General features: G+C 43.7%; 1 protein-coding gene across 1 annotated transcript in view; it reads left to right on the forward strand.

Annotated features, from left to right (window-relative positions):
- LOC311520132 (uncharacterized protein) overlaps positions 1 to 26713 on the forward strand; it is a 90159-nt gene that overhangs the window by 31023 nt on the left and 32423 nt on the right. The window contains exon 5 of the mRNA XM_084627380.1: positions 3875 to 3952. Within this exon, the coding sequence (XP_084483506.1) occupies positions 3875 to 3952 (78 nt within the window). The remainder of the gene's footprint in view (positions 1 to 3874; positions 3953 to 26713) is intronic.

The following is a 26713-nucleotide window of genomic DNA, read 5'->3' on the forward strand; positions in this document are numbered from 1 at the left end:
GGAGTCCCTCCCCATGAAATGGGGAGAGGAGATGCAGCTGCAGCTCTCCACCCTCAGGGCTGGGAGAGAGAGGTAGAGAGCCCCAGGAGGAGCAGGGATGAGGCTGGATGGAGGCGGGGGAGAACAGGATTGGTTGCTGGGCAGAGGGAGGGGCAGATGTGACGGTAAATGCTCCTGCAGTGGGAGCCCAAATGACCTTACAGGTCATTTCCTGTTTGAAAATGCTGTCTCCACGTCAAAAAAGCTTCAGTAAAGCTGTTCAAAACTCTCTCTGGGAAATGTACCGCGGGTAGAATTTGCAGAGCGTGGGTTGAAATGCAGCAGTTTGTACAGAGCTTTCCACAAAAGTGATCACTTCATCAGAACTGAACATCAGAAATGTCTCCCGGTGTGTGGGTGTCCTTGAAAATGTCATTGCTAGCTTTAATATTCTTTTTGTGGGTTTCCGGTTCGAATCACACAGTATGAAGGATCAATCTGCTGAGAAGCAGATTTACTCTTTTTTCTTTCCCCCGTCAGTTCTTGTGGGCTGTAGGCCAGCAGACTGGGTTCCTTCTCCTAGTCAGTTGTGCATGGAGGTGTGACATCCTTTAAAAGGATCTGTTCCATGATGGAGCTTGTTGTTTCTATGGCATGGCATGTGTGATAAATGAAGTGTGTGTGGGGGGGGGGCTAGCTCCCTTTGATGGACACCCAGCCCGTCAGTTAGTCTGTCTTAGTAGCTGTTCTCTACTTGCTTTACCTCTAAAGGGTTAAAAAGTCCCCCAGGGTAAAGGGGGGGGGAGTGGGCACCTGACCAAAAGAGCCAATGGGAAGGCTAGAACTTCTTAAAATGGGGGAAAGAAACTTTCCCTTTGTTTTCTCTGGGGTGAAGAGAGGGGCAGCAGGAATGCTCTGTAAAGTTTGAAGCAGATATGAAAACCATCAGATCATATCTAGAACTACTTTTAACAACCCAGATTCCTAAGTAAATTAGGAATGTTTAGGAAGATGCAATTAGGTTTATTTCTGTTTATTTTTTTAGAGCTTGTGGACTCCTCTGTGCTAACCCCAGATGCTTTTGTTTGCTTGTAACCTTTAAGCCAGGGGTTTTCAGACTTTTGTACTGGTGACCCCTTTCACATAGCAAGCCTTTGGGTGCGACCCCCACCTTCTAAATTAAAAACCCTTTTAAATCTATTTAACACCATTATAAATGCTGAATGCAAAGCAGGGTTTGGGGTGGAGGCTGACAGCTCGCGACCCCCTGTGTAATAACCTCATGACCTCCTGAGGGTCCCAACCCCCAGTTTGAGAACGCCTTCTTTAAACTAACCCCCAAGAAAGCTATTTTGGGTGCTTAATTTTTGGAATTGCTCTTTTAAAATCTAGCAAAAGCCTAAATGTGTTTATTGTATGTATGTATTCTGGATGTATTTTCCTCCTCTTTGTTTTTAACATTTACCTTTTTTTTTTTTTTTTTTAAGAAGAGGATTGGATTTTTGGTGTCCTACGAGGTTTGTGCACGTTGTTTGATTAGCTGGTAGCAACAGCTCATTTCCTTTATTTTCTTTCTCAGCTCTTCCCCAGAGGTGGGGTGAAAGGACTTGAAGGTTCCCCACAGGGAGGAATTCCCAAGTGCTTCTTCCTAGGTCCAAGGGGGTTTTTGGCATTTGGGTGGTGGCAGCGTTTACCAAGCCAAGGTCAGAGAAAAGCTGTAACCTTGGGAGTTTAAGACAAGCCTGGAGTGGCAAGTATTAATTTTTAAAATCCTTGCAGGCCCCCACCTTCTGTACTCAAAGTGACAGAGGGGGGAATTCAGCCTTGACAGTATGTCACAGCAGCATCAACAACAACCAGGCTCTCCTAGGCGGGATCTAGCAGAAGATACAGCATACAGATCTGAACAGAAGCCGTGGGGGGCAGGGACAGGGGCTGTGCAACAGAGAGCTGAATAGGTTTCAGAGTAACAGCCGTGTTAGTCTGTATTTGCAAAAAGAAAAGGAGTACTTGTGGCACCTTAGAGACTAACCAATTTATTTGAGCATAAGCTTTCGTGAGCTACAGCTCACTTCATCGGATGCATACTGTGGAAAGTGTAGAAGCTCTCTTTTTATATACACACAAAGCATGAAAAAGTACCTCCCCTCCCACCCCACTCTCCTGCTGGCAATAGCTTATCTAAAGTGATCACTCTCCTTACAATGTGTATGATAATCAAGTTGGGCCATTTCCAGCACAAATCCAGGGTTTAACAAGAATGTCTGAAGGGGGGGGTAGGAAAAAACAAGGGGAAATAGCCATTCCCAGTCTCTATTCAAGCCTATTTCCCCTTGTTTTTTCCTACCACCCCCCCTTCAGACGTTCTTGTTAAACCCTGGATTTGTGCTGGAAATGGCCCAACTTGATTATCATACACATTGTAAGGAGAGTGATCACTTTAGATAAGCTATTGCCAGCAGGAGAGTGGAGTGGGAGGGGAGGTACTTTTTCATGCTTTGTGTGTATATAAAAAGAGAGTTTCTACAGTTTCCACAGTATGCATCCGATGAAGTGAGCTGTAGCTCACGAAAGCTTATGCTCAAATAAATTGGTTAGTCTCTAAGGTGCCACAAGTCCTCCTTTTCTTTTTAGAGAGCTGAATAGAGGGATCTTGAGTGCAGCAGCTCATCTCGTATGAAGAGCACTAGAGGGCTGCTGCCCCTATGCATCCCAGACACAGGGGATTACTGTGGGAAAGGGGGCAGTGTGATCTCATCTGGTGTTAGGTCTCAAGGGATTGGGTTGCTGCACTCAAGAAGAGAAGATAGGCGGCAGAGATTTTGGATAGGGCTGCAGGGCGGGGCTTGCTGCTTAATTATAGCCCACAGGGCGAGCAACCTGCAATCTGGAGTATTAAGCAGAATGGCTTCCGAAAAAAACACCCAAGGAGGTACTGGCCTATAGATCTCACTGGCCAAGATTCAGGCCCATCTAACTGCCCTCAAATGCAGAGATAAACTAGAATGGGGTACCCCAGGTGCTAGGCCTGAATAGTCCCAGGAAGCTAGACTAGTCCTCTAACAGACTGCTCCAGGGGGCCAAGTTGATCATGATGCATTTAGCTTTGGTTATGCCTGGGTAAGCCTTCATCCCTAGGGTATTTTGCAGCCTTTCCTTTCTGTCCGCTCTCGTGATGAATCCTTCTATTTGAGTTGTGTGTGCATGTCTGGCAGGCATAGAGGCTTCCGTGCTGATCGCTGGCACTGTGGTGCACCTGAGGCATTATAGAGCACCCACAGCTCTCCATTGCCCCCTTGGGTGGAGAAAGTGTACATTGAGTCCTGGATGACCGTTGCTGTTGTCAACAACAAAAAATATTAAAGGTCATGTGAATGTTTTCACTTTTACTTTCCCCTGTGCTGAATAGGCTAACTATTAAAAACATTGTGAGAGAAGACCATTCACATCTCTTCTGTTCTCTGTCTAGTGTCAAACTTGCAGCCTTGCTTAACAGTTCCAGTGTTGCTCTCACTGGCTGGTCCCTGGTACAGATAGTGTCTGCCTTAACATACCCCAATGGAGTAGAAAAGTAAATGCCATTATGCCTTTTGTGTTGTATGCCTGCCTCCAACAAGTGTTTAGTTTGAAGATGATTGACCTAATAGAGCTATTATTGTGTGTTCTAGCTTGTTAGTGCATGAGCAAAATCCCACAGCGTTCAGGCTAGCAGCGCGGTAAGTGGTGGTATTAACTAGTGATTGAGTGCTTGAGTCTCTTCTCATGATAGTTTTACATCATTGTAGTTTCCTTGACTTCAGTGAGAAGAACCAGGTGCTGAGAGTATTTACAACAAAATTAATTGAGTGTAGTAGCCTGAAAAGAGTGATGTTTTTTTTTTTTTTTTTTTTTTTAGGGTTCTATCTCATACAAACAGCCACATTAATTTCTGCGGCAGACGGGAGGTGAACAGTGTGTCTAAAACTGATATCCGGTTGGTTTCATTTGTAGCTTTTTGAATAGTGCCAAACCCGATTCATTAACTTATTTGTGAATTGAAGCCCCGTGTCACACCCCTGCTATTCATGGGGCCGTCTGTCCAAATATTTGAAAATAATGAACAAAAGTGTATGTGAATCCAGAAAATTTCCTGAATTCTAGCACAAAGGATTAATTCATATGAGTATTCCTAGTAGAAATTCATTTTCTATTTGTTTGTAATGGAAAGCTTATGTAAAGCTTTCCAGTCATCCAAGCAGAAATATCAGCATATGATTTAGATCAGTGGTTTCCAAAAAAAATTTCTGGGGACCCAGTTGAAGAAAATTGTGGATGCCCGTGACTCAACGGACCTGGGGATGAGGGGTTCAAGGTGTAGGAGGGGGCTTTGGGCTGGGGCAGGGGGTTGGGGTGCAGGAGGAGGTCAGGGCTCTAGGCTGAGGGTGCAGGCTCTGGGGTGGGGCGGGGATGAGGGGTTTGGAGTGCAGAAGCAGCTCCGAGTGTGGGAGGGGGCTCTGGCCTGGGGCAGGAGGTTGGGATGCGGGAGGGGGTCTGGGCTGGGGGTGTAGGCTCTAGGATGAAGCTGGGGATCAGGAGTTTGGGGCGCAGGAGGGACTCTGGGTTCAGGGAGGGCTAAGAGCTGGGGTGGGGGGTTGAGGTGCAGGACGGGGTCAGGGCTCTGGGCTGGGGGTGCAGGCTCTGGGGTGGGGCTGGGGATGCAAGGTTTGGGGTGCAGGAAGGGGTTCTGGGTTGGGGGGCTCGGGGCAGGGGTTTGGGGCATGGGGTTGGGATGCAGACTTATCTCCAGCAGCTCTCGGTCAGCAGCACAGCCGGGATGCAGAGGCAGGCTTCCCACCTGTCCTGGCATCGCAGAACACGCTGTACCCCGAAAGCAGCCAGCAGCAGGTCCAGCTCCTAGGCAGAGGCGCTCAAGCAGCTCTGAGCAGCTCTCACCCACAGACACAGCCTCCCCCACCCCCAAGTTCCCATTGGCCAGGAACCAGCCAATAGGAATATGGAGCCAATTCTCGGGGCAGGAACAGTGTGTGGAGCCCTGTGGCCCCCCTGCCTAGAAGCCAGACCCACTGCTGGCTGCTTCCAGGGCACAGCATGGTGTCGGAACAGGTGGGCACTAGCCTGCCTTAGGTGGGCAGCACCGCGTACCATACTTTTAACGTCCTGGTCAGCAGTGCTGAACAGAGCCGCTAGGGTCCCTGGGTGTTGAGCAAGGCAACCCAGTGCCTTACATGCCGCGACCCAGCACTGGGTCGCGACCCGAACTTTGAAAAACACTGATTTAGATGACTAGCCAAAGAAGAAAAATTTCACATAAATAGTTTTTGTATTATTTCATATTGTTTTCTGCGACTACTCAAAGAATTCTCAAATGACAAATATATCCAAAGAAATAGGACTGGTTCATGAATGACAGGCAAATGGAAAAAGGGCTCCATTCTTAACTTGCAATGACTAATGTGATATGCTACATAAGAATGGACATACTGGGTCAGACCTCTGGTCCATCTAGCCCAATATCCTGCCTTCTGACTGTGGCCAGTGCCAGAAGCTTCAGAGGGAGTGAACAGAACAGGGAAATTTACCAAGTGATCCACCCTCTGTCATCCAGTCCCAGCTCCTAGCAGTCAGAGGTTTAGTACTCCAATTACTCTTTCGAGTCCCTAGGGGTCTTCCGCTGTGTGAAAGGTAAGTCCCTTGGATAGCAATTATTGACTGTGATTCAATAGATCAGTTTTCATAAACAATATTGAAAATGTCAATTATAGTCATATCCTGGAATCATTTGAATCAGTTCTTAATGGAGCCATTCTCCCATTAAATTTGGTTCAGTCCATGTTTATAGGTCAGTTGTTTTTAAAAACACCTTTGCAGATTACAGAATAGGAACTAACTTAATTAACAAGGCAAGCAAGATAGATCTAAGAGTCAGAGTCTCTTTCCGAGTGTACTTTATCGGATTCTAATGCATCACTGCTTTCTCTTGCCAAATGTGTTTTAACTATTCAAGATAAAAAGATTTCTTCTGAATAGAATGCGCTAAAACACTTCTTGCTGAACAGCTTAGAAAAAGTGGTGTGATGGGTAATTCTAATGGGCTCTGAGGATGAAGTACTAACTGATTAGTTGCATCCTGAATATAAATTCCTTTTTTTCATCGGCTGCATTTGTACTTGTGCGTATAGCTTACGTTATTTGCTATCAGCACAAGATATTTTTGCTAGCCGTTATTTGCATATCTGTCTGTCTATTTTTTACTATTTTAGGCCCTGATGATGCAAGTGCATCTTCAGTGGCAGACCCCTGTGCCTGTGCAGAGCCCAGTCATTTCACTGGGGCTCGGTGTGGGCATAAGGGTCTGCTGAGGCAATATGGAGGGCTTGTGGCAAGCCATTGGGCAAGGACTCAGTGGGTGGAGGTAGAGCACTAGCTCTGCTCTTCAGGGCATTGGCTAGTAGAACTGAGCAGGGGTGGAGTTGATAACGTGTTGGTATAGACCATCAGCAAAGTACTCCCTTCATGGATCACGGGTTTCAGAGTAGCAGCCGTGTTAGTCTGTAGTCGCAAACAGAAAAGGAGGACTAGTGGCACCTTAGAGACTAACCAATTGTAGCTCTTATGCTCAAATAAATTGGTTAGTCTCTAAGGTGCCACTAGTACTCCTTTTCTTTTTCCCTTCATGGAGGAAGTGGGGAGCCAAGAGAACTATGCTCATGAGCCTGAAATACTTTTGAGGTGGTGTAATGACATATGGGCTCAATCTAGCCCTTATTAATACAATTTTTGGAAAGTTCCTCTTCTCAATATAGTCTAAGCATGGACTGGCAGCTTCAACCTTTTCTCTTCTTTATTCTTTTTAAAGGACCATTTGGTTGATAAGATCTAAACTGCATTCTGGTTTACTGTAACATGTACATGTTGCAATATCAAAAGCAGTTGGAAAATCTGTCAGACTTTCCCTTTTTATATGTTAAAAGGGAAGATGTGTATGTAATGCAATCATGTAGTTCAGGTTGGCATAAGTACCTCCTGAGTAGGAGAGTTGCTTTTCTCAATGGTCTATTCAGGGACGGTTGCATTGTACCTCAGGTGCAAATGGCCCTGTAATGTGCTTGTAATCAATTTCCAATTTGATTCAGATTCACTAGCATTTTCTTGTCAATGCATCTTAGTTATGGCAGACATGTAGATGACATAAACATTTTGTCCGATGGATGTATCCTATCAGCCATGTAGTCCAACATGCAGACAAGGCCTCTTGGGCTTGCTTTAAGCCATGAGAACACATTTTCCAGCCTCATAACTATATATATATATGAAATTACAACCTATAACATGACTATAACAACTATTACTATAACATTACCATAAGAACAATGCTCAGTACATCATGAGCCTTCCGAAGACACCCGACATGGCAAACCTTTGCATTAGATACCACGCAATCATATTATAAGGATGAACGTGGTGCTGGGTGTTCCCCTGAGGTACAGAGCATCACAAATATGTAGTTGGAAATGTTTCCTGTTGGTACAACAGGAGAAATGCCAGAATCCACATGGCAGCCTTTCTTTTAATTCTCTTTACTGCTTTAAAAATATTTAATAAAACAATGATTTTGAAATCTAAACGTCTAAGGACTACATTTTGCTCCTCATAAGGAGTAATGTATTATCCTAGGCAAAACCCCACTGATCTGAATGGGAATACCCAAGTGTGGTGGGGGCAGATGACCCTACCCGCAGCAGTGAAGAAGGGGTTAAAGAGCTCCTGTGGTCATAACCACCTGCTGCACCTGTGTGGCTTGTCAGGCCTGGGGGCAGGCCCTTAGCAGGGAGGAACCCAACCTAGCTGGAGTGTTACTCTGAAACAAGCAGAACTCCCTCTTCCCTACCAGGGGTGTGTGGGCTATAGGCCGGAGAATGGCTTGAGAGCTCTGCCAGCCTGAGACCTCTGAGGAAAGAACAAGGCCCAGTTGGTTTCTTTTGCGGAAACCTCCGGGACTAAATCCTGAGAGCGGAGACTTCCTGGGAGTTGGCCTCCCCTCCGTTGTGTGTGGGAGGGGGCTGGCCCTTGTGGGATGTGGAAATATTTTCCTTTTTGTGTGGACTCTCAGGGCTGGACCCCATGACTGCTGTTGCCCAGGGAATGACGTATCAGGTCTGTGGCCTGCCTTCACGCTGACAGTGTGACCCTGAGACATAACCGTTCACATCAGTATTTCTCGGCATAAGGGAGGCTGAACTTGGCCCTGTATTAGTAAATAGTATCATTTAAAAATGATGATGTACAAAATGGAGCATGATACAAAGCACAGGGAGGGATAGGAGGGCACACATTACTTCACTTTATCTGCAACTAGATGATCAATGTAATCTGTTAGTACAGTAGCTGGTGACTAAAGAAAAATCCTCTGAAGAGAAACCATATACCCTACTACTATAAATGAAAACATACCAACAGTGAAATGGTGTTAGGGAACGAGGCCAGGAAAACCTTGTAAACGTCCACCCCACTATTCTGTTGTAGTTAAAAGCAGGTACATGAAGGGAGCTGTTTCACTAGAAGAATGCTGTGTAAATAGAGGAAGAGCAATGTTCTGGTAAACATACCATTCCATGTCCAAGCCTGATTCTCCTCTCAACAGTCTTGTACTGATGTAACTCCATTGACTTTAGTGGAGATACTTCTCATATCACTTTTAATCAGAGGAGAATCGGGGCATCAGAATATATATGGCTTTGTTTAGATATTTTTGGGTGGGGGGAACTGTTAAGCTACCTACCGTCTTTGGATATGACACCCAGAAATGGCAACCATACAAAAATGGTCAGTATTGTTAGATTGGGGAAAACATTCACAAATCATTTTTCTGACTATCCAGCCTAAACAAAGCACCAAGCTGAGTTTGCTGTGATTTCTGGGTCATGTTTTTCGTTACTCTTCACTGTTTGGACAACCACCCGCTTTGCATGAAAGTGGCTCCAAGTCCCCCAGATCATTCAAGCTTAGCATTAATTAATCTGAAATCCTTTGTTCTCCTGTTTTAGAAAGTTCTAGTCAGGAAGCAGAAATACTACCATATGACTTAAGGGATCGATTGCATGATGTAAATCATGAAAATGGAATATTACAGGAGAACAGTTTGCAAACAATCAATAGGGTAAAAATTACTAATCAAAAGTATTGAGTCCTTGTGAATAACTAAGTTCAAAAAAGTCAAGGTTGGTTTCCAGACAGGGAAAAAAGGGATGAATTCCCAACAAATTTTCACAACATAGAGTTCAACCAGGCCTACTTGTTTCCAAGTGGTAATCGCTGTTAGTTTACAGGAAACATCTAGGATTGGTCCGCACTAGAAAACGAGATCAACCCAGCTACGCTGCTCATGGGGTGTGAAAAAGTCACATCTCTGAGTGACCTAATTAAGCCAACCTAAATCCCTGTGTAGACAGCCCTAGGTAAATGGCAGAATTATTCTGTTGACATAGCTACCACCTCTTGGGGAGGTGAATTAACTACACCAATGGGAGAATCCCTCCTGTCAGTGTAGGTAGTGTCCATGCTGACGCGCTGCAGGCTGTGCCCCTGTAGTGTTTTAAGTTTTGACAAGCCTGTAGTATTACAGGGACAAATCCTGGAGCATTTATAATTAATCCCAAGGATTTGGAATCCTTGGCAGAATAAGCACTGCATCATTTGGCCCATATAATGTATGAATGATCCAGTTCTGGTTCTGTTTATAAAGCAATTCAGTTATAGTAGGATTTTGACAAAAATATGTTCGTTTGTTGCAGCTGTTACTTTGTTTTCTTACACTCTTGTATCTGACTCAGTTTGTAACTTTCTCTTTCAATGGACCTTTATCACCTCCCATGTGAAAATCATAACTTTTCATCAGAGACATGCATTTGATAGCTTTCCTGGGCCCCTGAGAAATTGTTACATTACTTGTACTCAGATGTTAGAGCAGAATGCTTTGCCGTTATCCACAAATGTACAGTGGCTCTTTCCTCCCATGTGAACCGTACAGTCATTTGTTTAAAGTCACTACACTGACCAAACAATAAAGCCAAAAGGCTACTTGTATCCTTGGAATGAATCCATCAGAAACAGGAGACAACATTTTGGTGACGAAGTGCACTGTGATTACCTGGATCAACAAACAACAAACAAAATTGCCAGTCACAAGGAAATTAGGAAGTGAAACTTTGCAGAAATGATTTAGCTTTCTGTAATGTATAGAACAAAATGCTTCTAGACTTCCCATAAAAGGACAGATTTAGGATTAAAATATTATTCAGGATTGGCTTCTAATACACTTATTCACATTATCTAGGACCTTACTCAACATAGTCCCATTGACTTCAGTAGGATTACTCAACATGAGGAAGAGGATCTGGTGGGAGGGGTTGTTGGGTTTTTGTTTTTGCGGGGGGGGTGAGGTGCAGGGGTTGTGCTTTCTAAACAGTGATGGAAATTAAAATATACAGGCTGAACATCTTAGAAGCACTGAAAAGTTTTTTTGGGAGTGAAACATAAGGAATAACCTGTATGTTTGTCAGCCTTAGATAAATGAAAGTACAGTATTTCTCTCCCAAGAAATTCTTATCTTATCATATTAGGAGGATGGGGAGAAATAGCACTAAACTTGTTTTGGTTTATAATGCTGTCAGACCCATGGATAATTCCTTATTTTAAAAAAAAAATGAAAGCATGAGAGTGCCTCTTCCATTTATTTCTTCAAAAATATCACTTGATCTTTTATTCCTAGTGCAGTATTTCCTCAGATATATGGTTCTGCAAACTCTTAAATTTGACTTTGATTTGTGATGTTTCTACCACATCTTTTAAGAATTTGTTGTTTGGTTTGTTGGTTTTATATTCTTTGTCTTCAAGAGTTCCTGGATGACCCTCATCTAACAGTTTTTCTACCCTGAGCCCCAGGTATTAATGAGTTATGCTTAATCTTAAGAATATTCATTTGAACAGTAAATTATAGCATGTTTCAAGTGAAAGGGGAACATTTGTAACACACACAAGGAGCTTGATTCTTGTCCAATGCACACTGGTAAAAAAGCAGTAAAATACCACTGACTTAATGGAGTTATTCCTGATTTACACCTGTAAAATTGAGATCTGGATTAGGTCAAAGGGGATTTGGTAAACTGCAATAGCCACAATCATGCCATCTAAATATAATAAGTGAGCTACACTGGTGCAGTCGAGCTGCTTTGCACCACTCCAGGGACTCGGATTAGCCAAGACTGTGGCTGCTTTTCCTTGCCAGAATGGTACAACGTAATGGTGGCATGTACCAGTGAAACTGGCCCATTATATTAGCTGGCAATGAACTATTCAGTTTATTAAAATGAAAAAAGGAACCTTGTAATAAAAGAGGGAAACTTTCTCTGTATATGCCCTGTTGGTTCACACGTACAGTCAAATATTTCTTACGTTAAGAGTCAGTGTTTATAGTGCATCTGCTGGCATTACCTAACCCTGGAATTTACTATACACAGTAATAGTAAATACAGTGATATAGCATGTAAGATCAAAAGAGAGCCCTTACATTCACAGTCATATCAATTGAATATTGTAAGGAACTAAGAAACTTCTAATGATTTCTAGCTGTATAACACTATCACATCAGTGGGTTTTAAAGAACACAATAGGTGTAAATAAAGATTAATTTCTTGTAGCCTGTACAATGTTTTTTAAAAAATGGTTTTACTGGTTATTTTTAAAAAACCCTGCTTCCTCTCTTATTTACTGGTCTGGCTCGCTCTGTAAACTAGCCCATTGGAGGAAATTCTGCACAAAAATTACAAATACTTTCTTGTTCTTCGTTTACTTTTCAGGAATGCTTGACAGCTTTTAATTGTTCCCAGTAACTGACTATAACCATTTCTCCTAAAATGGCTATTGAAGAAAGTTTAGAAAAAACAGACATAAGACACGTGAAGAACAATCAAAAGAAGCAGGAAAGCTTTCAGAGAACATGCACTGTGCAGGATGTGGAAATGAAGACTCAATAGAGAAATGCAAGTGAAACAGGCAGGAACCCGAGGTGAGACAGAGAATGAAATAAGGAGCTAAAAGGAGGAACATATTGTTCTAATTTCCCTGGGTTTAAAAATAGATCAAGCATTCCAGAGATACTGAGAGACACTACAGCTGATGTCCACTTCAAGTTCTCTTGATGTATTTTATTTAAGGTCTCAGCTTCTACCAAAAAAATCTTCAAGGGAGACTACCATATTCATGGGAATGAGATATGGAGCCTTTAATCTCTGGGTCAACAATTTTGAAATGAACTCTTGCACTTCACAGAGGCTGTGGAACGTGGTTGGTCTTAGAATCATAGACTATCAGGGTTGGAAGGGACCTCAGGAGTCATCTAATCCAACTCCCTGCTCAAAGCAGGACCAATCCCCAACTAAATCATCCCACCCAGGGCTTTGTCAAGCCTGACTTTAAAAACTTCTAAGGAAGGAGATTCCACCACCTCCCTAAGTAACGCATTCCCGTGTTTCACCACCGTCCTAGTGAAAAACTTCTTCCTAATATCCAACCTAAACCTCCCCCACTGCAACTTGAGAACATTACTCCTTGTTCTGTCATCTGCCACCACTGAAAACAGCCGAGCTCTATCCTCTTTGGAACCCCCTTTCAGGTAGTTGAAAGCAGCTATCAAATCGCCCCTCATTCTTCTCTTCTGCAGACTAAACAATCCCAGTTCTCTCAGCCTCTCCTCATAAGTCATGTGTTCCAGTCCCCTAATCATTTTTGTTGCCCTCCACTGGATGTTTTCCAATTTTTCCACATCCTTCTTGTAGTGTGGGGCCCAAAACTGGACACAGTACTCCAGATGAGGCCTCACCAATGTCAAATAGAGGGGAACAATCACGTCCCTCGATCTGTTGGCAGTGTCCCTACTTATACATCCTAAAATGCCATTGGCCTTCTTGGCAACAACGGCACACTGTTGACTCATATCCAGCTTCTTGTCCACTGTAACCCCCAGGTCCTTTTCTGCAGAACTGCTGCCCAGCCATTCGGTCCTTAGTCTGTAGCGGTGCATGGGATTTTTCCGTCCTAAGTGCAGGACTCTGCCCTTGTCCTTGTTGAACCTCATCAGATTTCTTTTGGCCCAATCTTCTAATTTGTCTAGGGCCCTCTGTATCCTATCCCTACCCTCCAGCGTATCTACCTCTCCTCCCAGTTTAGTGTCATCTGCAAACTTGCTGAGGGTGCAATCCACACCATCCTCCAGATCATTTATGAAGATATTGAATAAAACCGGCCCCAGGACCGACTCTTAGGGCACTCCGCTTGATACCGGCTGCCAGCTAGACATGGAGCCATTGATCACTACCCTTTGAGCCCGACAATCTAGCCAGCTTTCTATCCACCTTCTCGTCCATTCATCCAGCCCATACTTCTTTAACTTACTGGCAAGAATACTGTGGGACACCATGTCTAAAGCTTTGCTGAAGTCAAGGAACAACACGTCCTCATCCACAGAGCCAGTTATCTCGTCATAGAAGGCAATTAGATTAGTCAGGCATGACTTGCCCTTGGTGAATCCATGCTGACTGTTCCTGATCACTTTCCTCTCGTGTAAGTGCTTCAGGATTGATTCCTTGAGGACCTGCTCCATGATTTTTCCAGGGACTGAGGTGAGGCTGACTGGCCTGTAGTTCCCAGGATCATCCTCCTTCCCTTTTTTGAAGATGGACACTACATTAGCCTTTTTCCAGTCGTCCGGGATCTCCCCCAATCGCCATGAGTTTTCAAAGATAATGGCCAATGGCTCTGCAATCACATCCGCCAACTCCTTTAGCACTCTCGGATGCAGCGCATCCGGCCCCATGGACTTGTGCTCATCCAGCTTTTTCTAAATAGTCCCAAACCACTTCTTTCTTTACAGAGGGCTGGTCACCTCCTCCCCATGCTGTGCTGCCCAGTTAATTTCAGACCAAGCCACCCTAACAAATGTAAATAATTGCCACCTTGATTGGCAGTCTGAGCAGAGTGGCCAAGCTCTGAGTGGGCATAGGATGATTCAGCCCATTACTCTTAGATGGTCTCTAGGGAGAATGGGGCATGATGGTAGGACAAGGCAGGAAGTTTGGCTCCCCAATAAATGGAAGGCTGTTTATATGCAGTAGGGGCACAGTGCAATCAGGCATTTTCTAGGTGTATAAAATTTACTAAAAACTAAAGGAAAAGAGAAAAAGATGGCACCAAACAATTTGCCTCTGCTGTCTGCTTTATTCATGTTTTGCTAGATTCCTGTTTTAACAAGGGGTGGGCTGAGCCTTTTCAGAGAAGTTATGGATATTATCTAACCCAGGGGTCCTCAAACTGGGGGTCAGCACCCCTCAGGGGGTCGCGAGGTTATTACATGGGGGAGTCACGAACTGTCAGCCTCTATCCCAAACCCCGCTTTGCCTCCAGCATTTATAATGGTGTTAGATTAAAAACACTTTTTAATATATTTATGAGGGGGGTCGCACTCAGAGGCTTGCTACGTGAAAGAGGTCACCAGTAGAAAAGTTTGAGAACCTCTGATCTAACCAAACACTGATAACGCGCTTACAGTGCCTGTCCTCTCATTGTAACAAAAGTGTATGAATATATTTTCTGTGTTAAAACTTGCATTTAAGAGAGCTGCCATAGGCTGTGGAAATATTGCTGAAGTTTCATATAAGCACATAGCATCTGTATAATGAAAACCAGAATGGAAATACTGAAAACATCAGCATGAAGGAAGTCACTAGCTTGCAGCTTTGAATGGCCAGATGAAAATGTAAGTGGATATAATTTTATCCAGATTCAATAGATGGTGCTATAACACGTGGGCATCTTGCTAGTTTTATCTGAATGTAGAGGAGTTTGATCTTGGAATAAATGTTTATTACTAGAGTCAAGGCTGGGTATTGGGGTGGGGGGGGACGCTAAGCTGAGCATATCAGCAAAATCTGTTTGATTTGTTTCTCTGATAGACTTATTTCTTTCATATAGCGGCTGCCTTTCGTATTGTGAAAATGAGACTAGCTGATAGCTTTTTAAACCTAAAAGGCTTTCGTTCCCATTCTGCACTTAAGCATCTGTTATACAATAACAGTTTGTCTTTTTTCCTTTTATGGAACTTCAGCAATTTGTAAGCAAGTGAGCATCTGCTTGACATCTGTCCCATGAGGGCAGGAGCTTTTTCATCCATTTTTTTCATCAGTTATCAGTTCAGAATCTTCCTTTGACCGTGTTTGAAAACGTTGGATGCCTGTTTTTGTTTCCTACAAAATATTCATTGCATTTCTATTTCTAGGCATTTTATGCTCATGGGAAATCTCACTTTTGAACTAGTGCTTTCTTATTGACTTAGACCGGGGTCGCCAACCTTTCCGAAGTGGTATGCCGAGTCTTCATTTGTTCACTCTAATTTATAGTTTCACGTGCCAGTAAAAGAATCTTTGCGATCCATGCTGAGCTGTGCCCCCTCTTGGCCCTGTCTATACCCCTCACTGCCCCAGGCTGGGGCTTGAGGGCCACAGCTGGGGGCTGCTGCAGAGCCCCAGGCTGGCGGCTGGGCCGGGACCCTGGGCCGGCAGTGGGTTGGCCAGCAGCGGAGCCCCCGGGACAGGTGGCCATGACCCAGGGCTGGCAGTGGGCTGAGCGGGGCTGGCAGACAGAACCCCAGGCCGGCAGCAGAGCCCCTGGGACCAGTGGCTGGGACCTGGGGCCAGCGGACGGAACCTCAGCTGGCAGGAGGCTGGCAGCTGGTACCCCAGGTCAGCAGCGGAGCCCCTGGGACTGGTGGCCAGGACCCGGGCAGTGTGAGTGCTACTGAAAATCAGGTTTCAGAGTAACAGCCGTGTTAGTCTGTATTCGCAAAAAGAAAAGGAGTACTTGTGGCACATCGCATGCCGCCTTTGGCACACGTGCCATAGTTGCCTGCCCCTGACCTAGACTGTCACCTGCCCCTAAATCTGGCCTTGGGTTTGATAACTTAAGATATGTAATGTACAGAGCTCCTGCCCACCCCACTGCTCATTTTGATGTTGCCATTCAGCTGTCTTTCTCCTAAATTGGGAGTAACAGTCATTGCTTCCTCCTCTCCACTAGTAATGAGCAGCCCTGATCTCCTACCCAGGCAGGTGAGAGGAGCAGATTCTTTGAGTAGACCAAGGGTCAGGAGAGAAAAGGAAAAATGGAAAGAGGAGGAAGAAGAAAGAGAAGGTGGGTGAACATGGAAGGAATGGAGCCGGGGGAAGCAGGAAGCTGTTGAAAGATTTTTTTTTTTTTTTTTTTGAAAAAGGGATGGAAGGAGAGCTAAAGATTGAAACGGGAAGGAGAGGGGGAAAAAGACGTTTCCCCCGGGGGAAGAAAACAAGGAAGAGAGGGAAAAAACAGGCATAATACATAATATATATCTCTTTGGCTATTAGGGAAAAGGATGATTCAAAACAGAGACACAGTTTAGGATGGAAGAAAAGCTGGTTTTAACAGAACAAATGGATGTTTCAAAAAGTTGACTGAGAGGAAATGGACATAAACCGACTAATGAGAAGAGACAGGGAAGGAAAGCAAGAGGAATGAAGAAAAGAAAACTGAATTGGAATTCATTTGCAAATTGGATACAATTAACTTAGGCTTGAATAGAGACTGGGAGTGGCTAAGTCATTATGTAAGGTAACCTATTTCCCCTTGGTTTTTTCCTACCCCTCCCCCCTCAGACGCTCTTGTTAAACCCTGGATTTGTGCTGGAAATGGCCCACCTTGATTATCATACACATTGTAAGGAGAGTGGTCACTTTAGATAAGCTATTACCAGCAGGAGAGTGGGGTGGGGGAGGTATTTTTTTATGCTTTGTGTGTATAAAAAGATCTTCTACACTTTCCACAGTATGCATCCGATGAAGTGAGCTGTAGCTCACGAAAGCTTATGCTCAAATAAATTGGTTAGTCTCTAAGGTGCCACAAGTACTACTTTTCTTTTTGCTTATCTAGCTAGAGTGAGCCACATCACATCAGACATTAGGATTCCTTTCAGCTGAACTTCTGAGAATGCATGACTCGGCTCTGTATGAAAGGTGGCAATGTATTGTTCCAACAAGCTTTGTCCTGCAGCTGGTGTAAAATGGCACCCTATCAGCATGGTAGCATTTTACACTCCCTTTGCACTCCGCCAGTGGTGTAAAAGTCTTTATAAGCAGTAAGGCAGAGGAAAATCAGTCCCCCTCTCACTGTATCTTTGTGCCCTATACACAAAAAAGCATCACTTCCATCTGCAAGGATGCTGAACCTCATCCATTCATAATTTAACTTTTACTGAGGTAAGCTGATTTTGAAGTCTCAGAAATAAACCAATGACTTCTGGGGATATTATCAAGCTGTAAAGTAACCTAGATCTCCATGATAATAATCCTAGTTGTGGATAAGAATCTAGCTGTTTAGAACAATTGTTTCGGCTACCTTCTCTCAAACTGCTTCCAGTTATATTATTCCATTGTACTATTCAACTTTTATTACTTCCCCATCTGGTGCTGCTAGTAAAAGACCAAGTTGTATTGGTGTATTATTTTTTATTGACAATACATCACATTGTCACTGGAATTTTATACACTAGGGATAATAAAATGCCCCTGATGAAAATAGGAGGTTTACACAGATACCTCTATTAAACTGGATTTAGGGTACCCATTTTGGGGTTTTATTAACCTTTAGAAAACTTTCTTCTCTAGATTTAGACTCCAGGTAGAAAGAAATACTTGGGTTTATCCGTTCTAAGGTAAAATAATCTGTACCCCCCCAGCTATAGTTCTTTATTTTGGATGACTTTCTGTTATTTCTACAGGGACAAAGTGATGCTGTTTAAAACGGTAGTTGTTGTCTTTCTCAGAGACCCCAAACAGAATGGACCTTGTAGTGCTGGGGAAAATATGAATTACACAGGGCCCTGTGCACCCTCACCTGAAGGGCTTTGCCATTTTATTCGAAACATGGCACAAAGGGTGTAAGACTTAATGGGAGGCAAGTGAATAGGGAACACAATGTAACAGTAACTAGCGCACATAATTACATAGGTTAGTTAAGGGTACAGCTTGGTGGTTCTGCATCACTTAAATTCTTTTGTTTTTATAAATATGTTTCAACCAGGGCACCACTGACTGCCTGTCAATCTAGCCAGCACTGGTTGGTTTCAATTAACTGTATGCCCTAGATACCCTTACTACTGCCTTCATGAGCATTAAATTGTTTAAACAAGGCTTTCTCAGGTTATTGACTGAAATTCTTATCTGTCCCCCCCTCCCCCCCCGATTTTCTTCTCAGGGTTACTTCATGGGCCCTTTTCTCTGGAAGGAACTACCCCCTTCAGGAGCTGTCTAGGGATCTTTCACTGCCATGCACGCTGGCCCAGCCACCTTGTTACGCTACCACTGAGTGCCTGGAATTGAGCCACTGGTGCTGTCATTGAACATAAGGAGACTCTGTCAGCACGCCCCCTACAATTGCCCAGATGGGGGATTGCAAGAGGCAGTAGCTGGAAGCCTCAGGGCCCTTCTGGCAAGGAAGGGTGAGAGACGGGACAGGGACTCAAGGGGGAGCAGAGTAGCGTTGAGGAAGGAAAAAGCTGGAGGAATCCGAATGGGGACTCCCGTTAGCCCTGTGTTGTATCCCCTGTGTTGTATCCCCTTTTCCTGGGACACTTTCAGGCCACTTGCCACCTCTGAAAAATTGGCACCAACTGAAGTCCAAGCTCACAAAGCAGCTCTCTCATCACCGATATATGCCAAAGTAAAGTCCATTTTAGCTGTTTATATCTCAGTATCATAGTGCTGTATTAATAACCAATATCTATGAATATTCCCCTAACACAAATCAAGGTGGGGCCAGAGTTGATGTGCTTTGATAGAAGTGATAAACTAGTTGTTCTCAAATTTTTCTATTTCTTTTTGAGAACAAACGTTTAAACAGCGCTCATTGACTGCAAATACAGGTGCCATTCTTGCTGTGTGTGTTATGTTCCACAAATGGCATTAATGAAGCTGACAAAATGCTGGTCCAAGGGGATTTCTCAAGGATTATGGAAGGCTGAAGTACTTGGCCTTTGATCTCTTGATGTTTTTGAGTGGAAATACATTAAATTTAACTGTCTGAGTATATATGAGCCTGTAAAAATAAGAGTCCCTGGACACAGAACACATTATAATATAATATGGAATTGTTCACAGGTATTTAGCAGGCAATTCACAAATTATTTCATTCACTTCCAGTTATGCTGTCAGCCAGGTTCTTTCCAGAAATTTGTTAAATTGGCCTTCACATATCATATGTAAGGTTCTATTCATATCTGAGGCATTTTCATGGAAAGCATTGTTAAAACTTTGCTTTTTCTGTAACATGATTGTTTTGAAATTTCAACAAGGAGCTCTGTGTGGAATTTTCGGTTTAAATGATATAACGACGCTCCTAAATATTACCCTAACCCTGTTATAAAATGAGTAGACTACTCAAGAACTACAGTAAAAAAAATATTTGTAATGCACCTCACAAGAATGTGCAGAATAACATTTGAATAATTTCATCATCATGTATATGGCAGTGTAGTTTGTAAATAATAATTCATAATTTAGTGTCTCAAAAATTTCTGGTTTGAACACTTGCGTCCTGATTCAGCAAGGTCCTTAAACACATGACAAACTCTAAAGTTATGCACATCGGTAAGAACCTTGCTGAACTGGAGTCTTAGTTTGAGGATCGAACTAGATTTTTATAATTTCATGTATGCGGGATTATAATTCCAACATCACGGGGCAAATAAATGTGTATAGTCAGTACCCTTGAATAAAATGTCTACTGTGTTTCCAGTAATATACTAATTATATTGATAGTACAGTACAGTGTGTGTTTTGAAATGGGGTATAGAAGTAGAGATCTCTTATTGTAATTGGATTCCCTTTCTTAGGGCAGTTGTCTGAAAATATCTGACACTTGGTGGTAAGTAGACCAGTAAAACCAATCATGGGGAAAGCATAGCAAATACCATGTTAAACGGCTGACCTTTCTTAATTTTAAAAAAATATATTATGTTTTTCATCATCACATTTCTGTTCAAAAAAGAGGCAAAGGTAGTAGGCATAAAGGTCTCTACCCAAAGCTCGCTGCGGTCAATAGACTCCCATCGGCTTCAGTGGGCTTTGGCCCAAAATGCTGTACTGATGTTGAGCTGGTATAAAAGTCGTCATGTGAGAGAGATTTCAAGTTCTTGCTGACATGGTTTGTTTCTGAAAGGTCTATTGTTTGCCTGTCACTGTCTACGTTCATTCTAAGTAGGCAGCCATGCAATTTCTTTTAAAAGAGAAAAGGGTTTGTGTGATGTGGCCCCTGGAAGCTTTTGCCAAAACTGGCCCCATTATCTCTTCTATCTTTATACTTGCCACTACTAAAGATGCCATATCTTCTTGTAAATTGGCCCACAACAACATCCCAGAATCAAACATTTCTGAACTTTACAAATATTGGCCCTGCTTTTGTGGAAAAATTCTATAGACGCTTAAAAGACTTCTATGGAAATTACTTGGGAATCTTACAAAATGAAGAGAATTCTTTTTCTATCGGTATTCAATTTGTCTAGTTCCAGCTTTCAGCCACTGTATTTCATTCTCTGTCTACCAGATTAAAGAGCCCTCTAAATACAGAGAAGATACCTGATAGTAGGTACTTGCATACCATGATCACATTGTCTCTTAACTACCTCTTCAAAAAGATAAATACGTTACTCCCTTAAGTCTCACATTTGAGGTCTGGAAAACCATGCCTTGCAATCATTCTTTTCTCTTTTTCCTTGCCAATTTCTTATCATCCTTTCTAGAGTGTGGACCCCAAAACTAGACTTAGTATTCCAGTAGGGGTCTCTGCATTCCATATGCAGAGGCAATATTGCCTCCTTCTTCCTACTTGATAGTCTCCTGTTTCTATGTATATGGATTGTGTTTGTTCTTGTAGTCTCTCTGGGAGCTCATGTTCATTTGGTGATTTTTCTACATTTTCTTCCATTTGTTTTTTTTCACACATCCCTTTTCATGTGTTAGATTTATCAAAGTGCTTATCAAACACTCTAAGAGCAATGTCCTAGTAATTCTTTGTTAAGCTTCTCTGTGGTTGAGAATATAATGACGTGCTTCTTCCACTTTACCCCATTCTGTGGGTTTTTGTAGAGTGTTGAACTTCAGGGGTTTGGGGTGTTTTTCCTCTTTCTTATGCCAGCTAAAAATGAGTCATAGAATATCAGGGTTGGAAGGGACCTCAGGAGGTCAACTAGTCCAACCCCCTGCTCAAAGCAGGACCAATCCCCAATTAAATCATCCCAGCCAGGGCTTTGTCAAGCCTGACCTTAAAAACTTCTAAGGAAGGAGATTCTACCACGTCCCTAGATAACGCATTCCAGTGTTTCACCACCTTCCTAGTGAAAAAGTTTTTCCTAATATCCAACCTAAACCTCCCCCACTGCAACTTGAGAACATTACTCCTTATCCTGTCCTCTTCCACCACTGAGAATAGTCTAGAACCATCCTCCTTGGAACCACCTCTCAGGTAGTTGAAAGCAGCTATCAAATCCCCCCTCATTCTTCTCTTCTGCAGACTAAACAATCCCAGTTCCCTCAGCCTCTCCTCATAAGTCATGTGTTCCAGTCCCCTAATCACTTTTGTTGCCCTTCGCTGGACTCTCTCCAATTTATCTACATCCTTCTTGTAGTGTGGGGCCCAAAACTGGACACAGTACTCCAGATGAGGCCTCACCAATGTCGAATAGAGGGGAACGATCACGTCCCTCGATCTGTTGGCAGTGCCCCTACTTATACATCCCAAAATGCCATTGGCCTTCTTGGCAACTACGGCACACTGTTGACTCATATCCAGCTTCTCGTCCACTGTCACCCCTAGGTCCTTTTCCGCAGAACTGCTGCCTAGACATTCGGTCCCTAGTCTGTAGCGATGCATTGGGTTCTTCCGTCCTAAGTGCAGGACCCTGCACTTATCCTTGTTGAACCTCATCAGATTTCTTTTGGCCCAATCCTCCAATTTGTCTAGGTCCTTCTGTATCCTATCCCTGCCCTCCAGCATATCTACCGCTCCTCCTAGTTTAGTATCATCCGCAAATTTGCTGAGAGTGCAATCCACACCATCCTCCAGATCATTTATGAAGATATTGAACAAAACCAGCCCCAGGACTGACCCTTGGGGCACTCCACTTGATACCAGCTGCCAACTAGACATGGAGCCATTGATCACTACCCGTTGAGCCCGACAATCTAGCCAACTTTCTACCCACCTTATAGTGCATTCATCCAGCCCATACTTCTTTAATTTGCTGACAAGAATACTGTGGGAGACCGTGTCAAAAGCTTTGCTAAAGTCAAGAAACAATACATCCACTGCTTTCCCTTCATCCACAGAACCAGGAATCTCATCACAGAAGGCAATTAGATTAGTCAGGCGTGACCTTCCCTTGGTGAATCCATGCTGACTGTTCCTGATCACTTTCCTCTCGTGTAAGTGCTTCAGGATTGATTCCTTGAGGACCTGCTCCATGATTTTTCCGGGGACTGAGGTGAGGCTGACTGGCCTGTAGTTCCCAGGATGATCCTTCTTCCGTTTTTTTTTAAAGATTGGCACTACATTAGCCTTTTTCCAGTCATCCGGGACTTCCCCCATTCACCACGTGTTTTCAAAGATAATGGCCAATGGCTCTGCAATCACAGCCGCCAATTTCTTTAGCACTCTCGGATGCAACGCATCCGGCCCCATGGACTTGTGCACGTCCAGCTTTTCTAAATAGTCCCTAACCACCTCTTTCTCCACAGAGGGCTGGCCACCTACTCCCCATGCTGTGATGCCCAGCGCAGCAGTCTGGGAGCTGACCTTGTTCGCGAAGACAGAGACAAAAAAAGCATTGAGTACATTAGCTTTTTCCATATCCTCTGTCACTAGGTTGCCTCCCTCATTCAGTAAGGGGCCCACACTTTCCTTGGCTTTCTTCTTGTTGCCAACATACCTGAAGAAACCCTTCTTGTTACTCTTAACATTTCTTGCTAGCTGCAGCTCCAGGTGTGATTTGGCCCTCCTGATTTCATTCCTACATGCCTGAGCAATATTTTTATACTCTTCCCTGGTCATTTGTCCAATCTTCCACTTCTTGTAAGCTTCTTTTTTATGTTTAAGATCTGCAAGGATTTCACCGTTAAGCCAAGCTGGTCACCTGCCGTATTTACTATTCTTTCAACACATCGGGATGGTCTGTCCCTGTAACCTCAATAGGGATTCCTTGAAATGCAGCCAGCTCTCCTGGACTCCTTTCCCCTTCATGTTATTCCCCCAGGGGATCCTACCCATCAGTTCCCTGAGGGAGTCGAAGTCTGCTTTCCTGAAGTCCAGGGTCCGTATTCTGCTGCTTACCTTTCTTCTCTGTGTCAGGATCCTGAACTCAACCAACTCATGGTCACTGCCTCCCAGATTCCCATCCACTTTTGCTTCCCCTACTAATTCTTCCTGGTTTGTGAGCAGCAGGTCAAGAAAAGCTCCCCCCCTAGTTGGCTCCTCTAGCACTTGCACCAGGAAACTGTCCCCTACATTTTCAAAAACTTCCTGGATTGTCTATGCACCACTGTAGTGCTCTCCCAGCAGATATCAGGATGATTAAAGTCGCCCATGAGAACCAGGGCGTGTGATCTAGTAGCTTCTGTGAGTTGCCGGAAGAAAGCCTCATCCCCCTGGTCCGGTGGTCTATAGCAGTCCACTTCTGACACTGTCATGTGACATGAAAGAATCCCAGGAAAAAATAGTTTTTTCTAGCACTAAACAGGGAACTTTTTAATATAAAGAAAACAGTAAGATCTCTAAAGCCTCCCTTTCCCTGCAGAGTTTCAGCCATTAAACTTCCTGGCTCTCTGGTATAGATGTAAAAAAGTCCCTATAGCCTGAGGCTATTACTGACCACAGTAAGAGCATGCATACATGCTGCTTTTGAAATCAATATGTATTTTTGAGGTGCATGTAAATGTTAGGCCAGATTTTTCAATTTTACAAATTTTTCTAGGCGTAGTTGTGCATTGGAAAAAACAAACATGCACCCTAGATCACTAGATCTATATCTTAAAAAGCTACAGTCTGTTTTGTTTATAGCAATCAGCATTTAGGAATAAAAGAAACCAACTGAAGAATAGCTGTATTTTTTACACATCCTTTTTAAAGAAAAGCTTCTTCCTCAAACTGTCACAACCACTGGTATTTTGGGGGGTGGACGGGTTAATGCACCTTAACATTTCCAGGGAATGAATTTTTTGTCTATTTTTGTTTATATGAAGACAAACTACAGCAAATCTTTCAATCCAAGTCTTATGTCTCTCTGAGTACATTTTGAGAGGGTGGGTGTATACATGTCTTGGAAGAAATAAGACTCATCTGATCTTGACAATTTGCAGCAGTGTAATGGAGTTATGCAACAGGAGTACATTGGTAGTGATTGTCAGGCTTTCTGGAGTGGCTCACGACAGTGAGTGCCAGCCTCAGGGCAGACACCCCAAACTGGTGGTATAGTCTGTAACTGGATTTCACCAACCCAGTGACAAATGTGAACTCCTGGATCACTATAACAGTCTTTCCATGGAGTCAGACCCCTTAGGCTCTCCAGTCTAACTTTACCAGTTTATCCACTTTTATGCATACCAATGGTCCCATTCTGTGATGGGAGTAAAGGGCCCAGCACCTCAGTCCCTAGGAGATGATAGGCCCTCATGAGACTATGTACTGGAAATTAAGTACACCTCTACCCCAATTATAACGCTGTCCTCGGGAGCCAAAAAATCTTACCGCATTATCGGTGAAACTGTGTTATATTGAACTTGCTTTGGCCTTGAGCATTTCTATTATTAATAGTCACTTCCCCCCCCCCCCCGACTGACCCCTCAGAACTCCCGACCCATCCAACCCCCCCGTTCCTTGTCCCCTGACTATCCCCTCTAGAGACCCCCCTGACCCTAATTCCCCCTCCCAAGACTCTACCCCCTATCTAAGCCCCCCTGCTCCTTGTCCCCTGATTGCCCCCTCCAGGGACCCCCCCATCCCTAATCATGTCCAGGACCCCACCCCCTACGCGAACCCCCCCTGTCTCCTGATTGCCCTGACCCCTATCCACACCCCCACTCCCTGAAAGGCCCCCCCGGGACTCCCATGCCCTATCCAACGCCCCTGTTCCCCGTCCCCTGATCGCCCCTCCCCCAGAACTTCCAAACCATCCAACCCCCCCCTGTTCTCTGACTGCCCCCTGAAACCCTCTGCCCCTGCCCGGCACCCTTAACATGCCGCTCAGAACAGCGTGTTGGAGCCAGACACACTGACGCGCTGATCTGCCAAAGTGCACAGTCCCACCCCCCAGGGCGCTGCTTTACCGTGTTATATCCGCATTCATGTTATATCGGGTCGCGTTATATAGGGGTAGAGGTGTACTGGGAAAAATAATCTGGAAGAAACGTTCTTTTTTCTAACTATTTACACAGAGCATCAGTCTATATAGTGCTTTACAGCAATGTACCAATGAAAATGAGGAAAAAAAACATGCTAAGTACATGTTAGGGGGAAAAAGAGGAAATGATACTAAGGCTTGTAATTTAGGGTGGAAAATATATAATGTAATGTAAGGGATAATAGAGTCCAGATTATTGCTACTATTCGCTTGGTTAATTACCACCCTGTGAGTGTTTCTTTCCCGTACAATAGGTATTCAGATAACCTTGTTGGTGAGATAACTGACACTGGGCTGTGCAGAGATTCCACCAGGCTCATTAAAGCATGAAATGGCATGCGGAATAATAGAGTTGGGAGCAATTACTACTTTTATCTGCTACTTTTCTAGCTGGCAATTGGTCAGAGCTGAAGGAAAACCTCCAGTAAAAGACCTGCAACACTAGAATAAAATGGCAAATAATGCCTTTGGTTTTCTTTTTTCTTTTATGGATCCATTCTCTGAGGCCATCGTTTGCTATGGGGCAAGCAGGGCAGTTGCCCCCCCAAACTTGTTTGTACCCCTGACTGTTCGTAGATCTAGATCTTTCATTATGTCTTCCACTTCTTACTTCCCTCCCCAACTTTCAAGACTACAGTATCATCACATATAATGTTTAATATATTGAGACAGCTTTACCCACCACCTGAATATTTCTGAAATAATGCCTCTGCTATTCTTCCCTCTTGATTCACATGCCTTAATGGAACTTGCATTGTAATGAATATCTGGAGGCATATATGAAATCAGGGATACCAGCTATGACAATCAGGGTCTGGACGCCTCAAAGGGAGAACAGAGGATCAGAACCCTCAATGAATAAGCAATTGAATCATCCAGTTGTATACAGTTATATGTTAAATAAGGTCTTTTATAAAAGTTTGTAATGTTCTGAACCTGATGGTCATTAGGAATTCTGTATATAGGTTACAAATGTCCGTGTGTAGAACGTTGTAATGGTACCTAGAATGCAACTGCAGCATCACCTCACCACAGGGGGTGAAGAAATCAGGCGGGGAGGGTCACCGCCTAGATTTGTTTTTTACACAGAACTAACTGCAAGCACCTACCATTTTACAACCTAGGGAAAGACAATGGTGAAACATTAAAGTCAATGGAAAAAGAAAAGGAGTACTTGTGGCACCTTAGAGACTAATTTATTTGAGTATA

This window comes from Lepidochelys olivacea, assembly GCF_965140295.1.
Source record: "Lepidochelys olivacea isolate rLepOli2 genome assembly, chromosome: 4".
Lineage (NCBI taxonomy): Eukaryota > Metazoa > Chordata > Testudines > Cheloniidae > Lepidochelys > Lepidochelys olivacea.